This window comes from Podarcis tiliguerta (assembly GCF_965153285.1).
Source record: "Podarcis tiliguerta genome assembly, chromosome: 1".
Classification (NCBI taxonomy): Eukaryota; Metazoa; Chordata; class Lepidosauria; order Squamata; family Lacertidae; genus Podarcis; species Podarcis tiliguerta.
In genome coordinates this window covers 18,533,121-18,553,785 of record NC_139534.1, presented here as the reverse complement: position 1 = coordinate 18,553,785, position 20,665 = coordinate 18,533,121, and the positions used below count along the sequence as shown (strand labels likewise).

The following is a 20,665-nucleotide window of genomic DNA, read 5'->3' as shown; positions in this document are numbered from 1 at the left end:
GGTCCACCTGGTACTCCTGGAATAAATGGTTCACCTGGTCCACCTGGCCAGCCAGGAACACCTGGCACTCCTGGCCAACCTGGAGTCTGCCCAAGTTGCCCCGGTCTCGGTACAGGATCGGTAAGCCACTCTCTCCTTTCTGTTTATGTTTTGGCTCTGAATTTGTTTTAGGTGAAACAGTACTATGTGCACGCCATAGAGTCATGAGAGATACGTTGCTCTGTTCCTCCATAGAACAGTGTTTTGTCAAAGGTTCTGAATGAAGATGGGAAGTTTCTGGAAAGTCATAAAATGTTGCCAAAAAAGTTCTTTTAGCCGATGGGAAAATGGATCCCTAGGTTGCCACCAGAGTTCCCTGGCCCCCCACTCTAGATATTTGTGCTTCTTTAATTTTTATATTCCAGGGTCCCTGCCACAATAACTCACTGAGCTCCTCCATTTGACTATTTTCTGCTGCTACCCTTTCCCTCAGAACATTTTTGTAGCCTCATGGTGGCTTGGTATGTATGATAGGCTTAGTGATGAGACTGGCACCATTACAGGAGACAGGATGAACTAATAACTAAGATTTTTATTATTACTACTGTTGTTGTTGTCATCTCAATAATTTTGTTTCCTGATGACAGTTTCTAAGGACTCAAGAGTTGCTGTTGCTGCCACCAGCCTTTAAGCACCTTGGGCCAATTTCCCAAATTCCTAGCCAAATTCACGCACAACTCTACTGGGGACAATTTGCCTCTGGTCAAAAAGCTCCACCAGTTGTACTTACAGCTGCTTGGGCAGCTTAGCTGATTTTATAAACCAACCTGTGTAACTTTCTTCTGCTAAGACCTTTACACAGGGCAACCCCTTAGCCCAGGCATAGGCAAACTCCGGCCCTCCAGATGTTTGGGACCACAATTTCCATCATCCCTGACCACTGGTCCTGTTAGCTAGGGTTGATGGAAGTTGTAGTCCCAAACATCTGGAGGGCCAGAGTTTGCCTATGCCTGCCTTAGCCCAACAGAGTCAATGGCTGCCTTCATTTAACTTCACCATCAAAGAACTGTTACACAATGGGGTTGAATGGCTTTGTAGGCCTCACCTTGCACTTTCAGTTGAGCTTTCTTTGGTCTCTGTAAAGGACAAGATGGCACTCTGGACTGGGAGTTAAATCTTACTTCAACTTTGGGGAGGGGGTTGTGTTCTTCACCACACCTGAGACAACAGGCTCATTCAGGAGCTCCAGGATTTGCTGTGAAGCACAGTTCTGTCCTCACACAGAGCAGAATAGCCAGGAAGGAGGAGTTTCGCAGGTCTCTACATTCCTCACCTTTAGCATTTGCTTAATGACAAGGCTGGTCCTGATACTGCCCGTTCCATTGGATTTTTGTGTCCCACCGCAGCTGAGAACCAAGGAACCCTTCTATCCAACATCTGCTAAATGCACTCAAAAAACGTGTGTCTTTCCAACCAGTAAAATACAAATTCTACTTTTGTATACGGTAACAGCCCTGTTTCCTTTCACGGCAGCTGTAGCTAATGCTGCATTTTACTACCACGTGGGGCACTTCTCGCAATGCCAAAAAGAAACCTTTCGTTAAAGAATTGGTCCGATAAACCTGACGTTCTCCAGGAATGTTGGGGAAAGTGAGAAACTTAAGTCAAAAGAAGGACATTTCTGGAAACAGACATCCATGCGGGGATCAAACCTGCAACCTTGGCATTATCAGCACCACACTCTAACCAACTGAGCTATTCAGTCCATTAAATGAGCCTATAACTTTGCATGATTATTATGAAGTGTTATGAAGTATTAAAACAGAGTCCACAAATCCACAAGTGTATGCAAGTCCCCCCTCTAGCAAGCCCTGATCCTTGCTGCATTGAATGCTCGCTGCTGAAGTGTTCAGTAGACCTCCTTCCAGAAACTTGTATGATGCCTCCAGCCAGGAGTCAGAGCTCCGGGGAAATCTCTCCATGCCTGCTGTTGTGTATTGGCCCTAGAAGGAACTGCATGAGTAAGCTGTCCATCACTGTGCTGTTATGTTTTTCGGTTGTACGTTTGTTTGTCCGTGCAAATTTGTATTTGTTTGTGCAGCCTTGGTTTGGCTTCTTGGTGTGGATACTTTTCACTTTCTTGGCCTTCTACAGCTGATCACAGTGGTATTTCCTTTTCCTGCCTGCCCCTTCTGTCAGTTCTCCTTGCTACAGCTACAGCTCGCAATATCTCCCACGCAAGCTTTGGGCTATGGTTTGCATACATCTCCTTTCTCTCTGATAAAGCAACGTGTGTTCCATGGACTCATGGATCCACGTGAGGCCCTTACAATGTTCTTTCTTTACCCGTTCCTTCTCCCAAACTGCCTCTTTCCCAGCTTAAGGTGCAATACTGAGAATGATGGCGACAATAACACTGCGCGGAGAAAAGGGTTGTGAAAATGGACAAGAACTTTATCTTCAGCCTCCTGGAAGGTTGACCTTTAGCGGTTCAGGAGACAGATTCATTTGCTCCCAAGCTACATTTTGGTCAACCCTGCCACTGTAATTGAGAGCAACAGCATTATCCACGCTAAAGGAAATTATAACCCTATCTTGACTGACCAATCATGAAGATGTGTCCTATGGACTTTGAGTGGGACACCTCTCCATTTCAAATATACAGTATTGCCAGTGGATCTGTGGACAGCTGTCAGCTCCTCATTACATGCTTACATGTGCTGGTTTTGTATGTCATTGCAATTGTGTATGCTGTCCTCCTGTTTTATGTGTAATGGCTACATCTTTTTCGATTTCTTTTTTTAATTACAGAACTTTTCTCCTCAGTATGAAGGCGATTATACCAAGTCTGGTGGAGGAGGATACGGCCAACTTGTAAGACAATAACACTGTCTCTCATCTTTTTATTGAAATTACTGGTTTTTCCCCCCTTGTACAGATTGTATTGAACATATACTATTACTGCTTAGGAACGTAAGAAGTTTTAAAGCAGGTCACATTTCTCTGGATCTGGATTTGAGCAATTCTTTAAAAGATTTTGATCAACTTTTTCAGACTTTTCCTTGACATCTCTGCCTTACCATTATTTCTTCTTCATTCCCCTCCCCTTTGATTTTTTTACTTCCTTGCTTCCATGTTCAGCTTCTTCATTTTCCCCCTTTTCTTTTACTCCTATATTTACCTACTTTCATTTAAGTTTTTTCCCCATTACCTGCTCCACAAATTTCTCCCTTCCAGTCATTTTTGTCATTTTCTCCATTAGTAACAACATTTCAGACCATTCATTGTGTCTCATTCTCTATTTCCACAATGCAAATTTCAACTGATAATGGATCAAAGCATTGTTTATAACTCTTTTCGCATAAGCAGACTTTTATTGATTTCCCCCTTATCTATAGCTACCCATAAGGATTTTTAAATTTTTAAGGATTTTTAAATACTTATTCAGCATCGTATATATTCTTTCTTTTTTGCTGGGGGGGGGGGGTGTCCAAGAATTATTTTTATGTAATCAAACCTACATGAAATTTCCACATGAAACTGTGTCATGAAAGAGGCATTCTTGTAGCTTCCTCTTTCAATGCGAATTATGCAAGCAGTTCATTTCCCCTTGAATAGGCAATAGCCACCTACAATTTTCCGTCCTTATTTTCTTGAATGGAGCACACGTTTAGAAGAGCATTGCAAATCTAGGAATGCAGGTCCAGCCCAAGATATTTTCCTGCATGAACCAGATCCCAAATGATGCTCCCCATAAAAATATCAGGTCCAGCTTGCATCCTGCCTTCATCTACCACCAGCACCATTCATGATGCCACCTGAAGCATGTGGTCTCACAACACTACATGGCAGGACTGGCCCTGTTGCAATCAGGTTTGTATTCTGTATATTCTGTTACAAGGGCTGTATTCCATGCACTGGATTATTAAGAAAGCTGTCTACACAAGTGGCCTACAAAGGAGATAAGAATCCTGGTTTTTTCCTACATCTTTCCTACTTTGTCCATTTATTAATATGCTCATTAATCACTATATTCATTCACCTTCTGTTCCTCACAGGTTTTTTCTTCCTTTCAGTTTGTTTGTTCATTAATCCATCCATCCATCCATCCATCCATCCATCCATCCTCTAACCCATTCATCCATTTCCAGTTGTTTACCATATTTCTCTCACAGTTTGTGTCATTTGCATTCTGCTGCTTGGCTTCCACATCTGAGATGCGCTGAACCAGAGGGGGGAAATAAATACCTGACCATTTAATGTTCTTGGTTGCTACATTGCTTGTGAGCTTTCTTTTGAGTTTTGTCATGTGGGTATGGCTAGAGCTTCAATAGACACAGATCACTAGACGGTGCCAAACTTCGTTTTGTGTGCAGCATTTATTTGTTCTTATTTTTTTGCGACTCTTGGAACATTGATGCACAGCCAGTCCAAGGCCCTTTACCTAAAGAGAGCTTGTTTCTCCATTGAATCACCTACATCTGGAAGAACTTGGTATGACTGTGTCTTGCACAGCAATCACAAGATAATCTTACATGCCAGCTATAATGAAGCCTTTTCATCATTGGCAAACAGTGCCAGCCAATAAGAAAGGAAGCACACAGGTGATTGGCCGTATGATGATCAAGTGTCATGAGGCTCTATGCAAAGAGATCTCCAAACTGAAATCATCAACAATGGGGGAATTCCCTGTTATTTTGGTAGACGCAAAGCAAGCACATCTACATAAATCTGTATCTGTGCCAGCTTGAGAATACTTTCAGATGTAGCTTGTAACTTGTAACAACTAGCCTTTATTGGCATAAGTGAAAACAGTAAACTCAAAGAAAGTCATCCAAATACATTGATAATCCAAACACATACAATATATGCTGCCAAGGAGTGTGGTGGAGTCTCCTTCTTTGGAGGTCTTTAAGCAGAGGCTTGACAACCATATGTCAGGAGTGCTCTGATGGTGTTTCCTGCTTGGCAGGGGGTTGGACTCGATGGCCCTTGTGGTCTCTTCCAACTCTATGATTCTATGATTCTATTCTATGATTCTATGATATAAAAGACTAGATAACCACCATTGAATAAATCAGGCAATTTTAGATTTAGCTTTAAAGATCTCGGCTAAGTTCCTCGAAACAATCTTGGTACAGATTCAGCTCTTGATATGTGATGATTGCAATGGAATAATTGACTTGTGCATCAGACTGCACTTTCCTTCACAACTTTGTTTACTTATTCCGTGCCTATTTGTAAATTAATATTTACAGCATACGAATCAGCAGTATTGAGTAAGAATGCCTTATAAGTGAAGCATTCGGCTGCCAAATATATTAACTGGTGCAAATCCTTGGATACATTAGCTGCATTATGGAATATATTATTTTGCCATTCATGTCATTCACTTCTTGTCACACGGAGTATGTCATCTAAGTTGCAGTTCTTGCAATAGGATTCCTGTGCTGCTATCAGAGCGGGCTATAATTAAGTGGCGAAAAAATAAATATTCCCTGCTTTGTGAAATATATTTTATCTGTGCTGTAAGTCACAGGATATATTTCCAGTGGTTGGGAATATATTATGTGTGCTTTGACTTATGGACTCAGTGTGTGGGGAGAGCATTGTCCTTTCCCACGGAAATTACAAAAGCTTAGAAGACCTTTTAAGCAGACAAATAAAAGCATAACTGGATATGGATGACAAAATGTGGCTTTTTGCCTAATTATCAAGCATCCACTATACAAATTTGTTGATTTTCCATCAAACCTTTGAGCCTTCTGTGTGTGTGACATGTGTGTTTGTGTGTGTGTGGTAGATATGTGGGGAAAGGTTGCAGATCAATGGTAGAGCATTTGCCTAGCATGAAGAAGATCCCACGTTTAATTCCTGGTATCTCTAGGTAGGGCTGAGAGAGAGATCCCTGTCTAAAGCCTTGGAAAACACTGGCGGTCTATGTACTGTACACAAGACTGAAATGGATCAATTGTGTGACTCCGTATCAGCTAACTTAACTTCTTATGCTTGGCATGTGGAGATGGATAGATAGAGAACGCGCAGAATAAACCAACAAGAAAGGCATCAAATGCTACATAAAAATTGGACTATAATTTTAGTACTAGCACTTGCAATTCAAAACCACTAGCAGTGAAATTGTTTTTCATCATAGGCAAACTGTATGATTATGCTACATTTTCCCTTACTCTCAGTGGAGCTGTTTCTCACCAAAGCTCCAATTCTGTTGCCAATGGAATAGATGTGGATTGAGATGGGTTCAAAATTGCCTAGTTAAAGCACACTCTGCCTTTTGCTTTTCCAATAATACTGACGAGCCCTTTTGTTTCAGCTTGCATTTGGTCTTTACACTCTGTCTCATGGGTATATTCTAAATTCACTGTGTCTGATGGTATTGTTTTTACAATGTTGTTTGCAGGGTGCCCCTGGAGCTCCTGGCGCACCTGGCCTCCCTGGTCCTGTTGGTCAGCCCGGTCCACCTGTAAGTACAAGTAATGCTTCTCTAATATCTTTTCTCACTGAGAAATAGGATCACGTTTCATGAATAAGGGCCAAATCCAACCATTACCTAGAAGATGCACCATTTCGATTTAGCATGCTTCCAGATTGTCACTATTTTGGGGTGGGGTCAATTATGACATTTCAACCTCTGAAAACTTCTGAGGGAAAGGCCAAAGGAGATATCCAACTAGTTGTGGTGCCACCTTTCACACGGAGCACTTTCGAACATGAAGCTAAGCCAGGGGAGCCAACTTGGGCCCCAGGTTATGGGTGCCCAGTATGCATGATGTCACAATGTCATATTATGACGTGACATTATGACATCATGCACAGCTCCTGGCCTCAGAACCTGACTTCTGGTGGTACCGGAAGTTGGGTTTGGAGGTCTCAGAAAGCATCTCCAAGGCTTCTGAGATGCTGTCCGAGGCCTTGCAAGTTCTCAGAAGTTGTGGGGGGGCCTGCAGTGTGGGTGCTAAGCTAAACCATACTTATATGGCCTGCTCTCCTCTCCCTGATCCATCCCCAGCTCCAGAGAGGAAGATTGGAAGCACCCAATTCCACAAATGAGTTCCCTATTTCATCCAATCTCCAAGGAGTCTGGTTCATTTAAACAAGCTACGATCAATCCATCATTTTTCAAATTAACCAGAATTCTCCAAGTTTGAGCATGACAAGGAACTCTGGTTAGTCTGTTAGCAAAAGTGGATTGTCATTATCTCTTCTGTTGCATACCAAAAGGGGAGAGTGGAGGGAGAACTGAGGCTCTCTCTCGCAGAATTAAACTATGGTTTTAGCATTGTGTCCAAACTGAGCCATTTTTTAAATTCTAAAATACAGTGGTGCCCCGCAAGACGAATGCCTCGCAAGACGGAAAACCCGCTAGACGAAAGGGTTTTCCGTTTTGGAGGTGCTTCGCAAAACGAATTTGCTATGGGCTTGCTTCGCAAGACGAAAATGTCTTGCGAGTTCCTGCAGGGTTTTTTCCCTCCCCCCCCCTTTTCCCAAGCCGCTAAGCCGCTTAACAGCTGATCCGCTAAGCCGCTTATCAGCTAATCCGCTAAGCCCACTAAGCCGCTAAGCCGCTAATGGGCTTGCTTCGCAAGACGAAAAAACCGCAAGACGAAGAGACTCGCAGAATGGATTCTTTTCGTCTTGCGAGGCACCACTGTATGCAGATAGCACAAATTATTGCATGCTCCGCAATGGAATCTCTTTGATGGTGTCGAAGGAATTCATTCTCCTTGACTCCCTCTTGATGTCTCAGAAATTTGGAATTTGTGATTGCAACATTTAATGAGCCGACTCAATCCATGATTCCTAAGGTGTGCCACTTGTCTTGCCTAATAGGGACCCCACGGATACCAAGGCCCCCCTGGTGAACCTGGGCAAGCTGGTTCTCCGGTAAGTATCAGTGTACACTGTTAATTAATTGGCCTCACAACTTAATTTTGGGAAATGATCATGCTGTGTGGAATTGTAGATTAAATCCTTCCAGGGTTCATTAGCAGGAGTCATTATTGTTGGACAGTTTTCTACAATATTTGGAAGAACACAAGTAATGCGGATTTTGTGGAATTGTGGAAACGCTTACCTGAGGCTCGCAGGCACATTTGAAAAGAACCTTGTCTCTTGGACTGGTGCAATCGTAAAGCATTGGGGAGACTACCGCCTTATCCTACACTCTGATTGGAAGGTGAAAGTGAGGGCAGAGGAGCATCCAGAATGCTTCTATCCATTTTTGGAGGCTTTGAGCATTTTTCTTTCTCAAAAATGCTTCGCTACCCATTGGAAACCATAGGAGAGAAAATGGAGGAAGAGATTCAGTCAACAGTGTGACTAAATTTGTCCCTGGTTTGTGGATGTGTCAGGGGAGCATGACAGCTTTGGATCCTTCAGATCCGAGCCTCTCACAGGGACACACCTAGAATGCCTCTGATATGACCCCATTTTTATTTTATTTTTGGCCACATGGACATCAGAGCTCTGCCAGAGGATCAGAAAAGGAGGCTCTGATGTCACTCTCCAATGCTAAGAATTTTGTCTCAGATGTTGGAACGATGAATTCAGTATTCTTATGGTCCCTGGAATGCCCTTGCAGAGGTAATAGGATTGCACCCTTAATCTGCTGAGGCAAAAGTGCCAAATAAATGTTTATTATTATTATTATTATTATTATTATTATTATTATTATTATCCGGCGCTGTGGGTAAAAGCCTCAGTGCCTAGGGTTTGCCGATCAAAAGGTCAGCGGTTCGAATCCCCGCGTCGGGGTGCGCTCCCGCTGTTCGGTCCCAGCGCCTGCCAACCTAGCAGTTCGAAAGCACTCCCTGGTGCAAGTAGATAAATAGGGACCGCTTACTAGCGGGAAGGTAAACGGCATTTCCGTGTGCTGCTCTGGCTCGCCAGAGCAGCGATGTCACGCTGGCCACGTGACCCGGAAGTGTCTCCGGACAGCGCTGGCCCCCGGCCTCTTGAGTGAGATGGGCGCACAACCCTAGAGTCTGTCAAGACTGGCCCGTACGGGCAGGGGTACCTTTACCTTTTATATCCTGCCCTCCCCGGCCAAAGCCGGGCTCAGAGTGGCTAACATCATACAAGTAAGATAATGCATAAAAACACGTGATCAATAAATTAAGATACATCCCACAATTAATTCAAACAAATTAAAATTAAAACTGGACAAGTGGCAATCTTCAAGTTAAAATTGAAGGCGGTTACCAACTGTTTCCACTGATATTATAAACACCTGTGAGCGGGCTGGGAACCTCCTTCGTGCTTGTTCTTACACAAGGAGAACTTACTTCGAAAGCTCCAGCTGTGCTCAGGGACATAAAGCCTTTTTGGGAACATATTTTTAAAGGTAATATCAAGTCAATGTTAAAAAAATAATAATCAATACAATATTTATTTATTTACTTTTACTTTTTAAAGCATTTACTTTAAAAAGCATTAAAGGGACAAATTGTCACCTGAGTTAATATTTTTCAGATAAACTGAACTACAAAACCATGGCCAGGCAACATTCTCTGAGAATCATGTTCATGCTCATTGGACTCACAAAAGTGAATTTCTCCAGCTAAAGCCTGAGAATTAATAAAACAATTAAGAAATTAATAAAACAATGTCCTGCATAATGTTTTGCAGGACTTCTGAAATCCTAGATTTCACCATGTGGTGGGAAGGACAATAACAAGAAATATTCAGCCATGAAATTAACAAACAACAGGTGCCATATAATTGACATCACCGTACAAATCCATTGTGGATAGATTCACAGACACCATATTTTGGGCACCAGTTTCTCAATAGCCATAATGACTACAGACTCCATCTTACTATTCCACTTCATGGAAGGTTGTAAACAGTTGCAGAAAAGTTGGGGAAATCAGTTTGGATTCCGACATCACCTGCTGAGTTCTCTTTATCTCAGAACCTACATAATCTGATTTCCACTGGCTATCGTTTCTGTAGACCACCATATATTGTTTCTGTTTTTCAGGGTCCTGCTGGTCCACCTGGAAACATGGGTCCACCTGGCCCTGCCGGAAAAGATGTAAGTTAAGTTCATAGTTAACATTAAGCTTATAATATTACATAAGGCTATCTAAGAAGAGTCATTTTCTTCTACACCGTTGGTTTGAATCCAAAGGTGGTTTGTACAGGTAGAAAAGTACTTCTCTTGATACAAGGTGTCCCCCATTTCCTGTTTTGCTCAAAGATCGATGAAAGAGACTTCAGACACTATGAATGCTGATTTGCCATCCACTAATCTAAGTCCCTGGTTTCTCTTGTCCAACCATGCTTGTTGACAGGGACAGTCAAGCACATTTTGCCATGTGGGTTGCGGGGCACACAGGGGTAGATGGGCACGCAGCAGAGGAGGAGGCAGTGGCAGCTGAAAAGAGCAGCAAATGGCAGGCAGTGTGCTCCACAGAAGCCGAATCTGCCACCCCTCCCAGCTGTCTAGAGCTGACCACCATGAGGCAAATGCCTCACCATGCCTCATAGGTGGGTCAGGCCTGCTTGTTGAGATCAAAGCCAGAGGGTTGTATCAGGCTGCCCTTCCATCATATACACACCTTAGTACACATTGGAAGACCTGCACAGGCTGTTCATTATTTGCACAATGAGTTGTGAGAATAGGTCAATTAAAGTCAACAAGACATTATTGTTCTTCTGATAAAGGAATGCCATTCACAAGAGTGATTTTTCTGTTGTGGGTCTGGTCCTTCTTTTGAACTCTTAAGAATTTACTAAGACGCTATAGCAAGACAATGCATTATTATTATTATTATTATTATTATTATTATTATTATTATTATCTCTCTTTAGGGAGAATCTGGAAGACCTGGCAGAACCGGCGAACGTGGATTACCTGGTACTCCTGTAAGGAAGGGGGGGAAAAATTCTTTGTTTTGAGTATAAATATGGGTGGTTCTAGGGGATGCGGGTGGCGCTGTGGGTAAAACCTCAGCGCCTAGGACTTGCTGATCACATGGCCGGCGGTTCGAATCCCTGCGGCGGGGGCGCTCCCGTCATTCGGTCCCAGCGCCTGCCAACCTAGCAGTTCGAAAGCACCCCCGGGTGCAAGTAGATAAATAGGGACCGCTTACCAGCGGGAAGGTAAACGGCGTTCCGTGTGCTGCGCTGGCTCGCCAGATGCAGCTTGTCACGCTGGCCACGTGACCCGGAAGTGTCTGCGGACAGCGCTGGCTCCCGGCCTCTAGAGTGAGATGAGCGCACAACCCTAGAGTCTGGGAAGACTGGCCCGTACGAGCAGGGATACCTTTACCTTTATGGGTGGTTCTGGAAATGTGGTCCAAACTGAATGTGGCCGAGGACAGTGTTGAAGTAGTGTTTATCATTAGGGCAGTTCTGATATCTGCCGTCGTGCTTTTGAAAGCAGTCGTGTTCCGGCCACTGACATACGCAACATCCATGTTGAGTGCATGTTCAGTGAGGCTGTGGAGGGGCTCTTCTCTTGAAATTACCCAACGTCAGGGACTGGACAGAGGAGGAGTGGTGAAGACCGCCTCCCCATCCTGACCTTTCCAGGGAGGAAGAAGAGGAAGACAGTTTAGATTTACAACAGGGGGTTGCAGGAGGTCACAGCTCAGAGGCAGATGAGAGGAAAAGTTGGGAAATAATGGGAGAGGAGGAGGCAGGACCGGAACAGCAGCTGGATGACACAGTGTTTTTAGAAAGTATTCTAGACCCCTCATCTCCCAGAACCTGGTGAGCCTTAAAAGTAGGAGAACAAGGAGCTCAAAGACAGAGGGCATCCACAAAGGAGGTGGTGATGATGACGAATGAGGAAGTAGGAGAGACGGGGGGTGGAGATTCACTCGGGACAGTGCCATTATCTAAAAGACTGGGTTCTATAGCCTCTCTTTGTAAATATTGATATAAAAAGGACAGTAAGGACCCTTCCTTTGTCGTTATACTTTCCCGGGAAACCAGCTGGGAGTTGCTGACAGCATCCTGTCACCCAAACACCTAGAGCTGCTCAGGATCTCCCTTGCATGGAGGAGCTCTTTACATGTACATGTAACTAGGCACATCAGGTACATCCAAACACTGACCAGATATGCAGGTAGCAGGGTACGTAACCACACTGCCTGCCAGCAGTGACAAGACTAAGCCCATACACCCCTGAAACTGCCCCACACATTAGTTCACTGCTTTGTGGGGCTGTTTGAACTCCCTTCAGGCAGTGGCGTAGCGTGGAGGGTGCAGGGGGGGGGCGGCCACACCGGGCGCAACATCTGGGGGGGCACGCTTGCACTCGCAGCTCTCTGCCCCTACCTGGCTCACGGGTTAGGGGGCGCAAATTACTTGCCTTGCCCCGGGTGCTGACAACCCACGCTACGCCACTGCCTTCAGGAAGCCATGCATTTCAGGATTGTCCCGATGGAAAACAAAAATAACCCCACTTCCCATTGTTGAGAGTATTTCCACAGTATCATGTTGTGTAGCAGTTGTAGAAATGTGGCTCTTGGAAGCTGTGGGAATGAGGCACATGAGACCACATGTGTTGGGTGAAATCAGGCCATTACTTTATGGTTATACAGCAGGTAAGTAGGGGTGGCATGGCAGTAGGGTGAGGATCAGGTCATATTCCTATCAGCTCTTGCTGTTGGAATAGTGCTCTCCACTCGATGGTTGGGAAACGCTCATTGCAGTCTTGGGAGTTGACCAGTGCTGACCCTGGTGTGGGACAGGTACATCCATAACTGGTGAAGCAACTAAATATGTGTTATGCATCAAAACGTATTGACAAATTCAGGCTTTCACTTCTACAGAGTATGGGAACTTCAAATAACAATGTGCTCAGAGATTTGTTCGTCTGTCTGTCTGTCTGTTTGTTTGTTTCAATCTGAGTGATACCCAGAATTAGCCATGCTCAGAGCAAACCCAGTGAAATCAGTGGATATACTCTGAGTGTGACTTATTTGAGTATCACCCTAAGTCACATTTGGGAAACCTTTGGCCCTTTGTCATTTGTTGCTAAATGACAACTCCCATCATCCTTTGCTTGCTGGGGCTGATGGGAATTGTAGTTCAGAAACAACCGGGGAGCCATTGAACTGAGAACGCAATAAAAACTATTTCAGTGAACATTTGTATAAAATGATCTCCATTTTACATGTGCTTTCATGGATTCTTTTTCTACTACCTCTCATTTCCATTTAGGGTCACAAAGGTCCCCCTGGCATGCCTGGCATGCCTGGAATGAAAGGTCACCGAGTAAGTATTTTAACTTCAGCCAATGCATGGTAGAAGCCATATCAACAAGCGGTAATTCTCCCAGTTCTTGTATATAGCAGAACCTTACTCAAGCCAATGAGATGTTTGTTCACTCCAACACTTTTCTAAGCTAAACTCGCTGAAGCCCCAAAGATCAGGCCCCAATTCAACCAGTTACTGTAGGCAGGACAAGGTAACTGCAATTAGCCTTTGTTGGCTTGTGTTGTGTTGTGTTAGCAAGTATTAACTGGCAGAGTCAGTGAAAAGTGGAAATATTCTCAGATGAGAACAATTTTTCATTAGCAGTGCTGTGTTCAGGCAATTTTTATGGAGAATTCTTTTTTCTATATAGATTGGCTTTGGAGATATGCAGGCCCATTTCCTTGGAGTTTGCATTCCTGGGGTTACCTTTTCTCTGGCATTAAGAACAGATTTTCAGAATTTCCCCTGAATATTCTCCTTTTGTTGTTGTTCTATGTTATTTTAATTTGGCGGCTGCTATTTCCCTCCCACAATGCTGTTTCCCTACCATGATTGGAGAATCCAAAATGGTGATCAGACTGGCAACACAATTGCTGTTACTTCCACTTGAGAAGCTGTTGAATAATGTCCGTCTCCCCCCCCCCCCGGTAGAATAAATAAAAAATAAATATAAATTCTGTGAAATTCTTAACCCCCTCCTCCCTGAAGTTTCTTTGACCATAGTTAAGGTAAATAATTTCTATTTGTGCGTCTCTACTCAGATGTAGGCAGTGCTTTTCTTCCGCCAAAAAATGTTTAGGAATACTCTCATTTTGACTCAAGAAACTCACCATTTTATAGTTCAAATTGGGGGAAATAAATACAGTAAATTGACAAAAGTACAAAGATTCAAAAAATGTTTAGGGATATGTGTACCCCTGCATCCCCCCCCCCTGGAAAAAAGCACTGGGTGTGGGGGGAAATGAACAGAGCAAACTCTGTTGTTTATCAAAATGGGGGGCGGGGGGAGAGAGAATGGCATTTTCCAAGGATATGTGCTAATATATTTATTTCCTTTCACAAAGGGATTTGATGGGAGAGATGGTGCCAAAGGTGATGCAGGTGCTCCTGGTCTGAAGGTAAAATATGTTTATTCTATATACTGTACAGAACCGCTTCTACCAAATTAGGGATTGTTTTAAATGTATCCCTGAAGGGGCCATTAAGCTGTATTATGAGGCTGCATGCTTGGTTTGGTTGAAGGAGTGGATGACCCTGAATATGGGATTATTAAGTGCATTCAGCTAAACATTCGTCAAGCCTTCTCTAATTGCACAATAAGGTTTCCCAAACACAGGAGGGACTGTAAGTGGGTTCTGCCAAATGCAAAGTTGGGGTGAGAGTGGCATGCACAGCCCCACACCAGTTCTGTGAATAGAATTAGGAATGCCTGAATAGAGTTTAGGGTGGCAATTTTATATACCCTTACCTGGTAGTAGGGATGGGTGAGAAATTCAGTTTGGTTCACAAGACATAATATATATGGCTGTCCTTTGGAGCTCTCTGAATGTTGCACTTCTCTGGCATAAAAGGTATACAAAATGTCTATGTTGCAGGAAAGTGTGCATTCTATTAATTAATGCATTCTATTAATAAAAATCACATACAAAAATGCCTTACATGAGGGGGAAATTGCTTGCCAAAAATGTATTTATTAGGCAAAACTACAGTTAAAATGGTGTGTATATTGTGAGAAATGTGCCTACGAATTTTCACGAGGACATTTTACACATATATATTTCTCAGACTAATGGAAAAATGTGAGAACTGAAGAATGCAAAAATGAGAAACTGAGAGAAAACTTGAAACTGACAGGTTCTACCATCCCTACCTAAAAGCAAGCCATGCCAAAATCAGTGGCGCTTACCTCATTCTGAGGCTGAGTAAGCCTGTGTATTATGGGACGCGGGTGGCGCTGTGGGTAAAAGCCTCAGCGCCTAGGGCTTGCCAATCGAAAGGTCGGCGGTTCAAATCCCCGCGGCGGGGTGAGCTCCCATTGCTCAGTCCCAGCGCCTGCCAACCTAGCAGTTCGAAAGCACCCCCGGGTGCAAGTAGATAAATAGGGACCGCTTACTAGCGGGAAGGTAAACGGCGTTTCCGTGTGCGGCTCTGGCTCGCCAGAGCAGCGATGTCACGTTGGCCACGTGACCCGGAAGTGTCTCCGGACAGCGCTGGCCCCCAGCCTCTTGAGTGAGATGGGCGCACAACCCTAGAGTCTGTCAAGACTGGCCCGTACGGGCAGGGGTACCTTTACCTTTACCTTTTTATTTGTCTAATTATGCAACCCCTTCACACAATTAATTTAAGAAGAATAGGAAAATATTTACCGTTTCACATGAGGTTTTAATTCCAGATATCCCTGTGTTCAGCAAAGCCCTCTACAACACTCTACAACACACAAAGACCTCTTTACATGCTCACCCAGTTGTCTTTGGTGATGTTGATCTTACTTTCCAAGCAAATGATCGATCTCCCCTATGGCCCAATCCGGCCAGGATCACTGCATGTATAGCCCAAGATAGTGCAGGCAGATTTGACCTATGCATTGCATTTTTATTTTTATTTTACATATGAGGGTCTGATCCAAAAAGCGATCCTCATATAAAAGCCTGCATCCATGAACTTATTGCCCTTGCTGGATCAGGGTAAAATATTTAACGATTCACAAAAAAAGAAAAAACCGTTTTCAAAACACACCAGAAAAAATGTGAAACAATCTATGCTGTATATTTATCCAGTGTTTTCTTTATTAAATAGGGTGAGAACGGTCTTCCTGGAGAAAATGGATCCCCCGGACCAATGGTAATTTGTTTATTTCAAAACAATTGAGTAGGAAGTCTCAAAATAAATACTTGATAGAACATTCAGCTATTGGGTTAAATTTATGTGCATTGTGCCCTTTGCTATAAATACTTCCAGGGAAGCACACACAGGAAAACCAAGGCAAAACATTAAAATGACCATTATTATTATTAAAAATGTAAATAAAATAAATATAATAGATATAAAATAATCACATAGGAACAGTTAAAAACCTGAAAAATTAACACAGTTTTGTTTTCCTCTGGCTCAAAAAGATAGCATAGTAGATGCCGTAAATGGGAGAAGATTCCGTAAATAGAATTCCATAGCTGAGAAAGTCACCTGCCTCACTTCCAAAGGTGGGGGTATCAAATAGAGCACCTCTGGTGATTCTGATATCAGTTTATGACAGGCTATTATGGAGGCAGGGTGTTCCTTCAAGTATCAGTCCCATCTCAAGCTGTATAGGGTTTCAAAGGACTTACCTTTTGAATAGCCTGCAGAAATGAGCTTGTAGTCTGTGGAGTTGTTTAACAACCAGTAATATATGTTACCAGGACGAGGGTGGAGCTGTGGGTTAAACCACAGAGCCCAGGACTTGCTGATCATAAGGTCGCAGTTCGATTCCCCGTGACGGGGTGAGCTCCCGTTGCTCGGTCCCTGCTCCTGCCAACCTAGCAGTTCGAAAGCACGTCAAAGTGCAAGTAGATAAATAGCTACCCCTCCGGTGGGAAGGTAAACGGCGTTTCCATGCGCTGCTCTGGTTTCGCCAGAAGTGGCTTAGTCATGCTGGCCCCATGACCCGGAAGCTGTATGCCGGCTCCCTCGGCCAGTAAAACGAGATGAGCGCCGCAACCCCAGAGTCGGTCACGCCTGGACCTAATGGTCAGGGGTCCCTTTACCTTTAATATATGTTGCCACCAGCTAGTCGATTGTGCATCTGTTCCCTTTTGAGAAGAGATTCCATGCTGTTATCTATTTCTGTTGTCCAAAAAAGAGCTTCCTATTACACAAGTTCAACTATCCCTTAGCAGCTAAGTATACATAGAGCTGGTAGGTACTGTAGATAAAATGATGTGGGTGGCACTGTGGTCTAAACCCCTGAGCCTCTTGGGCCTGATGATCAGAAGATCGGCGGTTTGAATCTGTGCGACGGGGTGAGCTCCCGTTGCTCTGCTCCAGCTCCTGCCAACCTAGCAGTTTGAAAGCATGCCAGTGCAAGTTGAAAAATAGGTACCGCTGTGGTGGGAAGGTAAATGGCGTTTCCATGTGCTCTGGCTTCCATCATGGTGTTCCATTGCGCCAGAAGCAGTTTAGTCCTGCTGGCCACATGACCCGGAAAGCTGTCTGTGGACAAACGCCAGCTCCCTTGGCCTCAAAGCAAGATGAGTGCCGCAACCCCATAGTTGCCTTTGACTAGACTTAACCATCCAGGGGTCCTTTATCTTTTATTTTATTTTATAAAACATTGGAAGGATTGGAGTGTGGAGATGGTGTCCTCCTAAATAGACACTGCCTCCTCCAAGCCACCCCAGCTCCTATGGGCAGTGAATCCCAATACACATGATCAAAATAGTCTTACTATGGGGCCAAAATCTTAAAGAGTCATTGGTGGTGTTTCTCTCATAAAGGTTTCCCAGCTATCCAGTCAGTGATGAATAATTTTAAACAAAATGTGTTTGATTTCCATTCCTTAACTGAATGTCATATATATTCATTAGGGTCCAAGAGGTCAACCTGGCGAGAGAGGAAGACCGGGAGCTCCAGGAAGTGCTGTAAGTTACTGAATCCAAACTTCACATTGATTGCTATTTTTAGTCCTTCAGGCAAGGCATCTTCAGTAGATCTCAAGAATCCTGGAAGGTAACACGCAGACCCAGAATTTTCTCATGTTACCTCTGGTTTTCTTGTGTAAAAAAGGAGATGACAAAGTGTAGCATGAGTATGTTTGGAGAAAGGGTCCATATATTAGAAGAGTACCATCCACGCAGAAGAGGGAGGTTTCAGCAGGCTAAGAAGAAACCCCAAGGATTGCTCAAGAAAAATATTGGGATTGGGGGCCAAACTGAGGAGGGTGTGCAGACAAAGCTCTGAATATGCAGTGAATCTTTACATGTTCTGTGCAGAGATTTGTCAGTGATTGTTGTTGTTGTTAATATGCTTATTGATGACATTTTAAAATCAATAGGTGTATTAAAAACATCTTCTATTATTATTATTATTATTATTATTATTATTATTATTGCAGCAATCCTAGATAGGATTGCATCCTCCATGCCTTGTTGGAGGCCTGGCTACTGACTGTCAAGAATGGTGTACTATTTATATGTCCTCCACTCCTTTGGCACTGATGCCCCCAAATTCTCTGTTTTTATTTTCCAAGTATATCCCAAGTGCCTGTAGTAAGAATCAATTTATTCTCCCCCTATACCCAGATTAACACATACTACAGTTTGTTTACTTTGTGGGCTTGGCGGCCATTATTTAAAAGGCATTTTTAAAACTGCCTTTCTTGAAGATTTTGTCCCCTTGTTTCTTCCCTCCCAAACCCATCAGTTCCAGATTCATCACCCAGAGCTCCAATGTGCACATAAAATTCCTGAAACTCCAAAGTTTCTGGTGAGGAGCAAGTTCAGTGCTCACGATGAGAGGAATTCACACATGGAGTTTTCTTTCGTTCCTTACAAACAAATGTTTGTTTAAAAGAAGGAAACGTATTAATATTGTTCTGTGTCAGGTTTTGTTTGTTTTTAATGTATTTAATTCCATTTTCAGGGCGGTCGTGGTAATGATGGCTCTCCTGGAGCAGCTGGCCAACCCGTAAGTAACTGTGCATTGTGTAGCTATCAGCCACTCTGCATGTATTCAAAAGCTGACCTGTACATCTAGCCCGGGACGCAGTTGGCGCTGTGGGTTAAACCACAGAGCCTAGGACTTTCCAATCAGAAGGTTGGTGGTTCGAATCCCCGCGACGGGATGAGCTCCCGTTGCTTGGTCCCAGCTCCTGCCAACCTAGCAGTTCAAAAGCATGTCAAAGTGCAAGTAGATAAATAGGTACCGCTTCGGCGGGAGTCCCACAACCTAGGTGTGACCAGAGAGAAGGCCCTCTGTGGTTTGCGGTAATCAAATGCAGTTTATGGTTTTGTGAGAGACCCTAGGCTCTTGATTGTTTTCATCTATTCTCATAAGAGTATGATGTAACACAACTAATACTTTTTAAAAATAATGACCTATATCACGTTTTCTTCCAATAATAATGTTGTTGTTGTTGCTGTTTTCTTAAGGGTCCCCCAGGCCCTCCTGGACCTTCAGGATTTCCAGGTTCTCCAGGTTTTAAGGTATCTATCCTATCCTATCCCTTTCTATCCTATATGTTTGCCTTTAAATAAATGTCTCATATATGTCTCATCTGCGATCCTAAGGACGTTTTGCTGAAATCCACAAATAGATGAAGTTAGGAAGTTTTATCAAAAGTAGCTCTTGGGTCTGGGTTTTTCACTAATGAGGTGTTTCTTATCTATTAATAGCACGTGGGGCACGGGTGGCTCTGTGGGTTAAACCACAGAGCCTAGGGCTTGCCAATCAGAAGGTCGGTGGTTCGAATCCCCATGATGGGGTGAGCTCCCGTTACTCAGTCCCTGCTCCTGCCAACCTAGCAGTTCGAAAGCACAAAGTGCAAGTAGATAAATAGGTACCACTCTGGCAGGAAGGTAAACGGCGTTTCCGTGCACTGCTCTGGTTCGCCAGAAGCGGCTTAGTCATGCTGGCCACATAACCTGGAAGCTGTACGCCGGCTCCCTCGGCCAATAAAGTGAGATGAGCGCCGCAACCCCAGAGTCATTCACGACTGGACCTAATGGTCAGAGGTCCCTTTACCCTTTACCAATAGCATGTGAAGTGGTAATTCCCCCCCAAAAAAATAAAAAATAAAAAAATCATGCAGTGTGATTTTAATTGAAACACTTGTGGATTTGAATGGCCAAGTTCCAGATTTAAAATCTTCTCTATTGATGCAAACATAACAGGCACAGTGTAGATATCTGGAAGAGGATTTTCAGTGCCTCATCGATTATGGTTTTCAGTATCCCTTTGTGGGGAGAGTCAGAATGGTGGGAAAAAAATGAATGTGTTTGGTGTTGATGTATCCTTAGTTTCCACTAACTTTTTCGGAAGACAATTCCATGCACCCTTTCCTTCAAATTCTAAATAGAAACAATTATTGAGAAATCATGGCAAATATATTTGCTGGCATTACTTTGTGCTGAAGAAGAATTCTTCTTCTTTGGCAATCACTCGTAGCTGAGTAAGATTGTCTTCCATAAACATTGTTTTAACAGTGAGTCAGTAAGTGTCTGTAGAGGCCGATTCTGGATCCACACGTCCTTCCACAGTGGGGACATTGGTTTCCGGGTGGAAGTTGATCACGGTGTGGATTTGCCAAGCGTGCCTTCCTCTTAGCACGTTTCTCCCTTGCGTCCTGAGTTTGAGTGTCTTCAAAGCCCATGACACCTTTGGTAAAGGCTGTTCTCCAACTGGAGTGCTAGCAGGCCAGTGTTTCCCAGTTGCCAGTGTTTATGCTACATTTTTTTAGATTTGCCTTGAGACAGTCTTTAAA

General features: G+C 43.6%; 1 protein-coding gene across 2 annotated transcripts in view; it reads left to right on the top strand.

Moving 5' to 3' along the window:
• Positions 1-20,665, top strand: part of COL3A1 (collagen type III alpha 1 chain) — a 94,874-nt gene that overhangs the window by 39,816 nt on the left and 34,393 nt on the right. Inside the window, exons 4-15 of one of the 2 annotated variants that reach the window (XM_083405604.1) lie at positions 1-120; positions 2,791-2,853; positions 6,398-6,460; positions 7,828-7,881; positions 9,980-10,033; positions 10,813-10,866; positions 13,174-13,227; positions 14,274-14,327; positions 16,006-16,050; positions 17,772-17,825; positions 18,826-18,870; positions 19,335-19,388. In XM_083405604.1, the coding sequence (XP_083261730.1) occupies positions 1-120; positions 2,791-2,853; positions 6,398-6,460; positions 7,828-7,881; positions 9,980-10,033; positions 10,813-10,866; positions 13,174-13,227; positions 14,274-14,327; positions 16,006-16,050; positions 17,772-17,825; positions 18,826-18,870; positions 19,335-19,388 (714 nt within the window). Of the gene's footprint in view, positions 121-2,790; positions 2,854-6,397; positions 6,461-6,823; positions 7,164-7,827; positions 7,882-9,979; positions 10,034-10,812; positions 10,867-13,173; positions 13,228-14,273; positions 14,328-16,005; positions 16,051-17,771; positions 17,826-18,825; positions 18,871-19,334; positions 19,389-20,665 lie in introns of those variants that run through there. The other variant, XM_083405605.1, reaches the window with a different exon arrangement.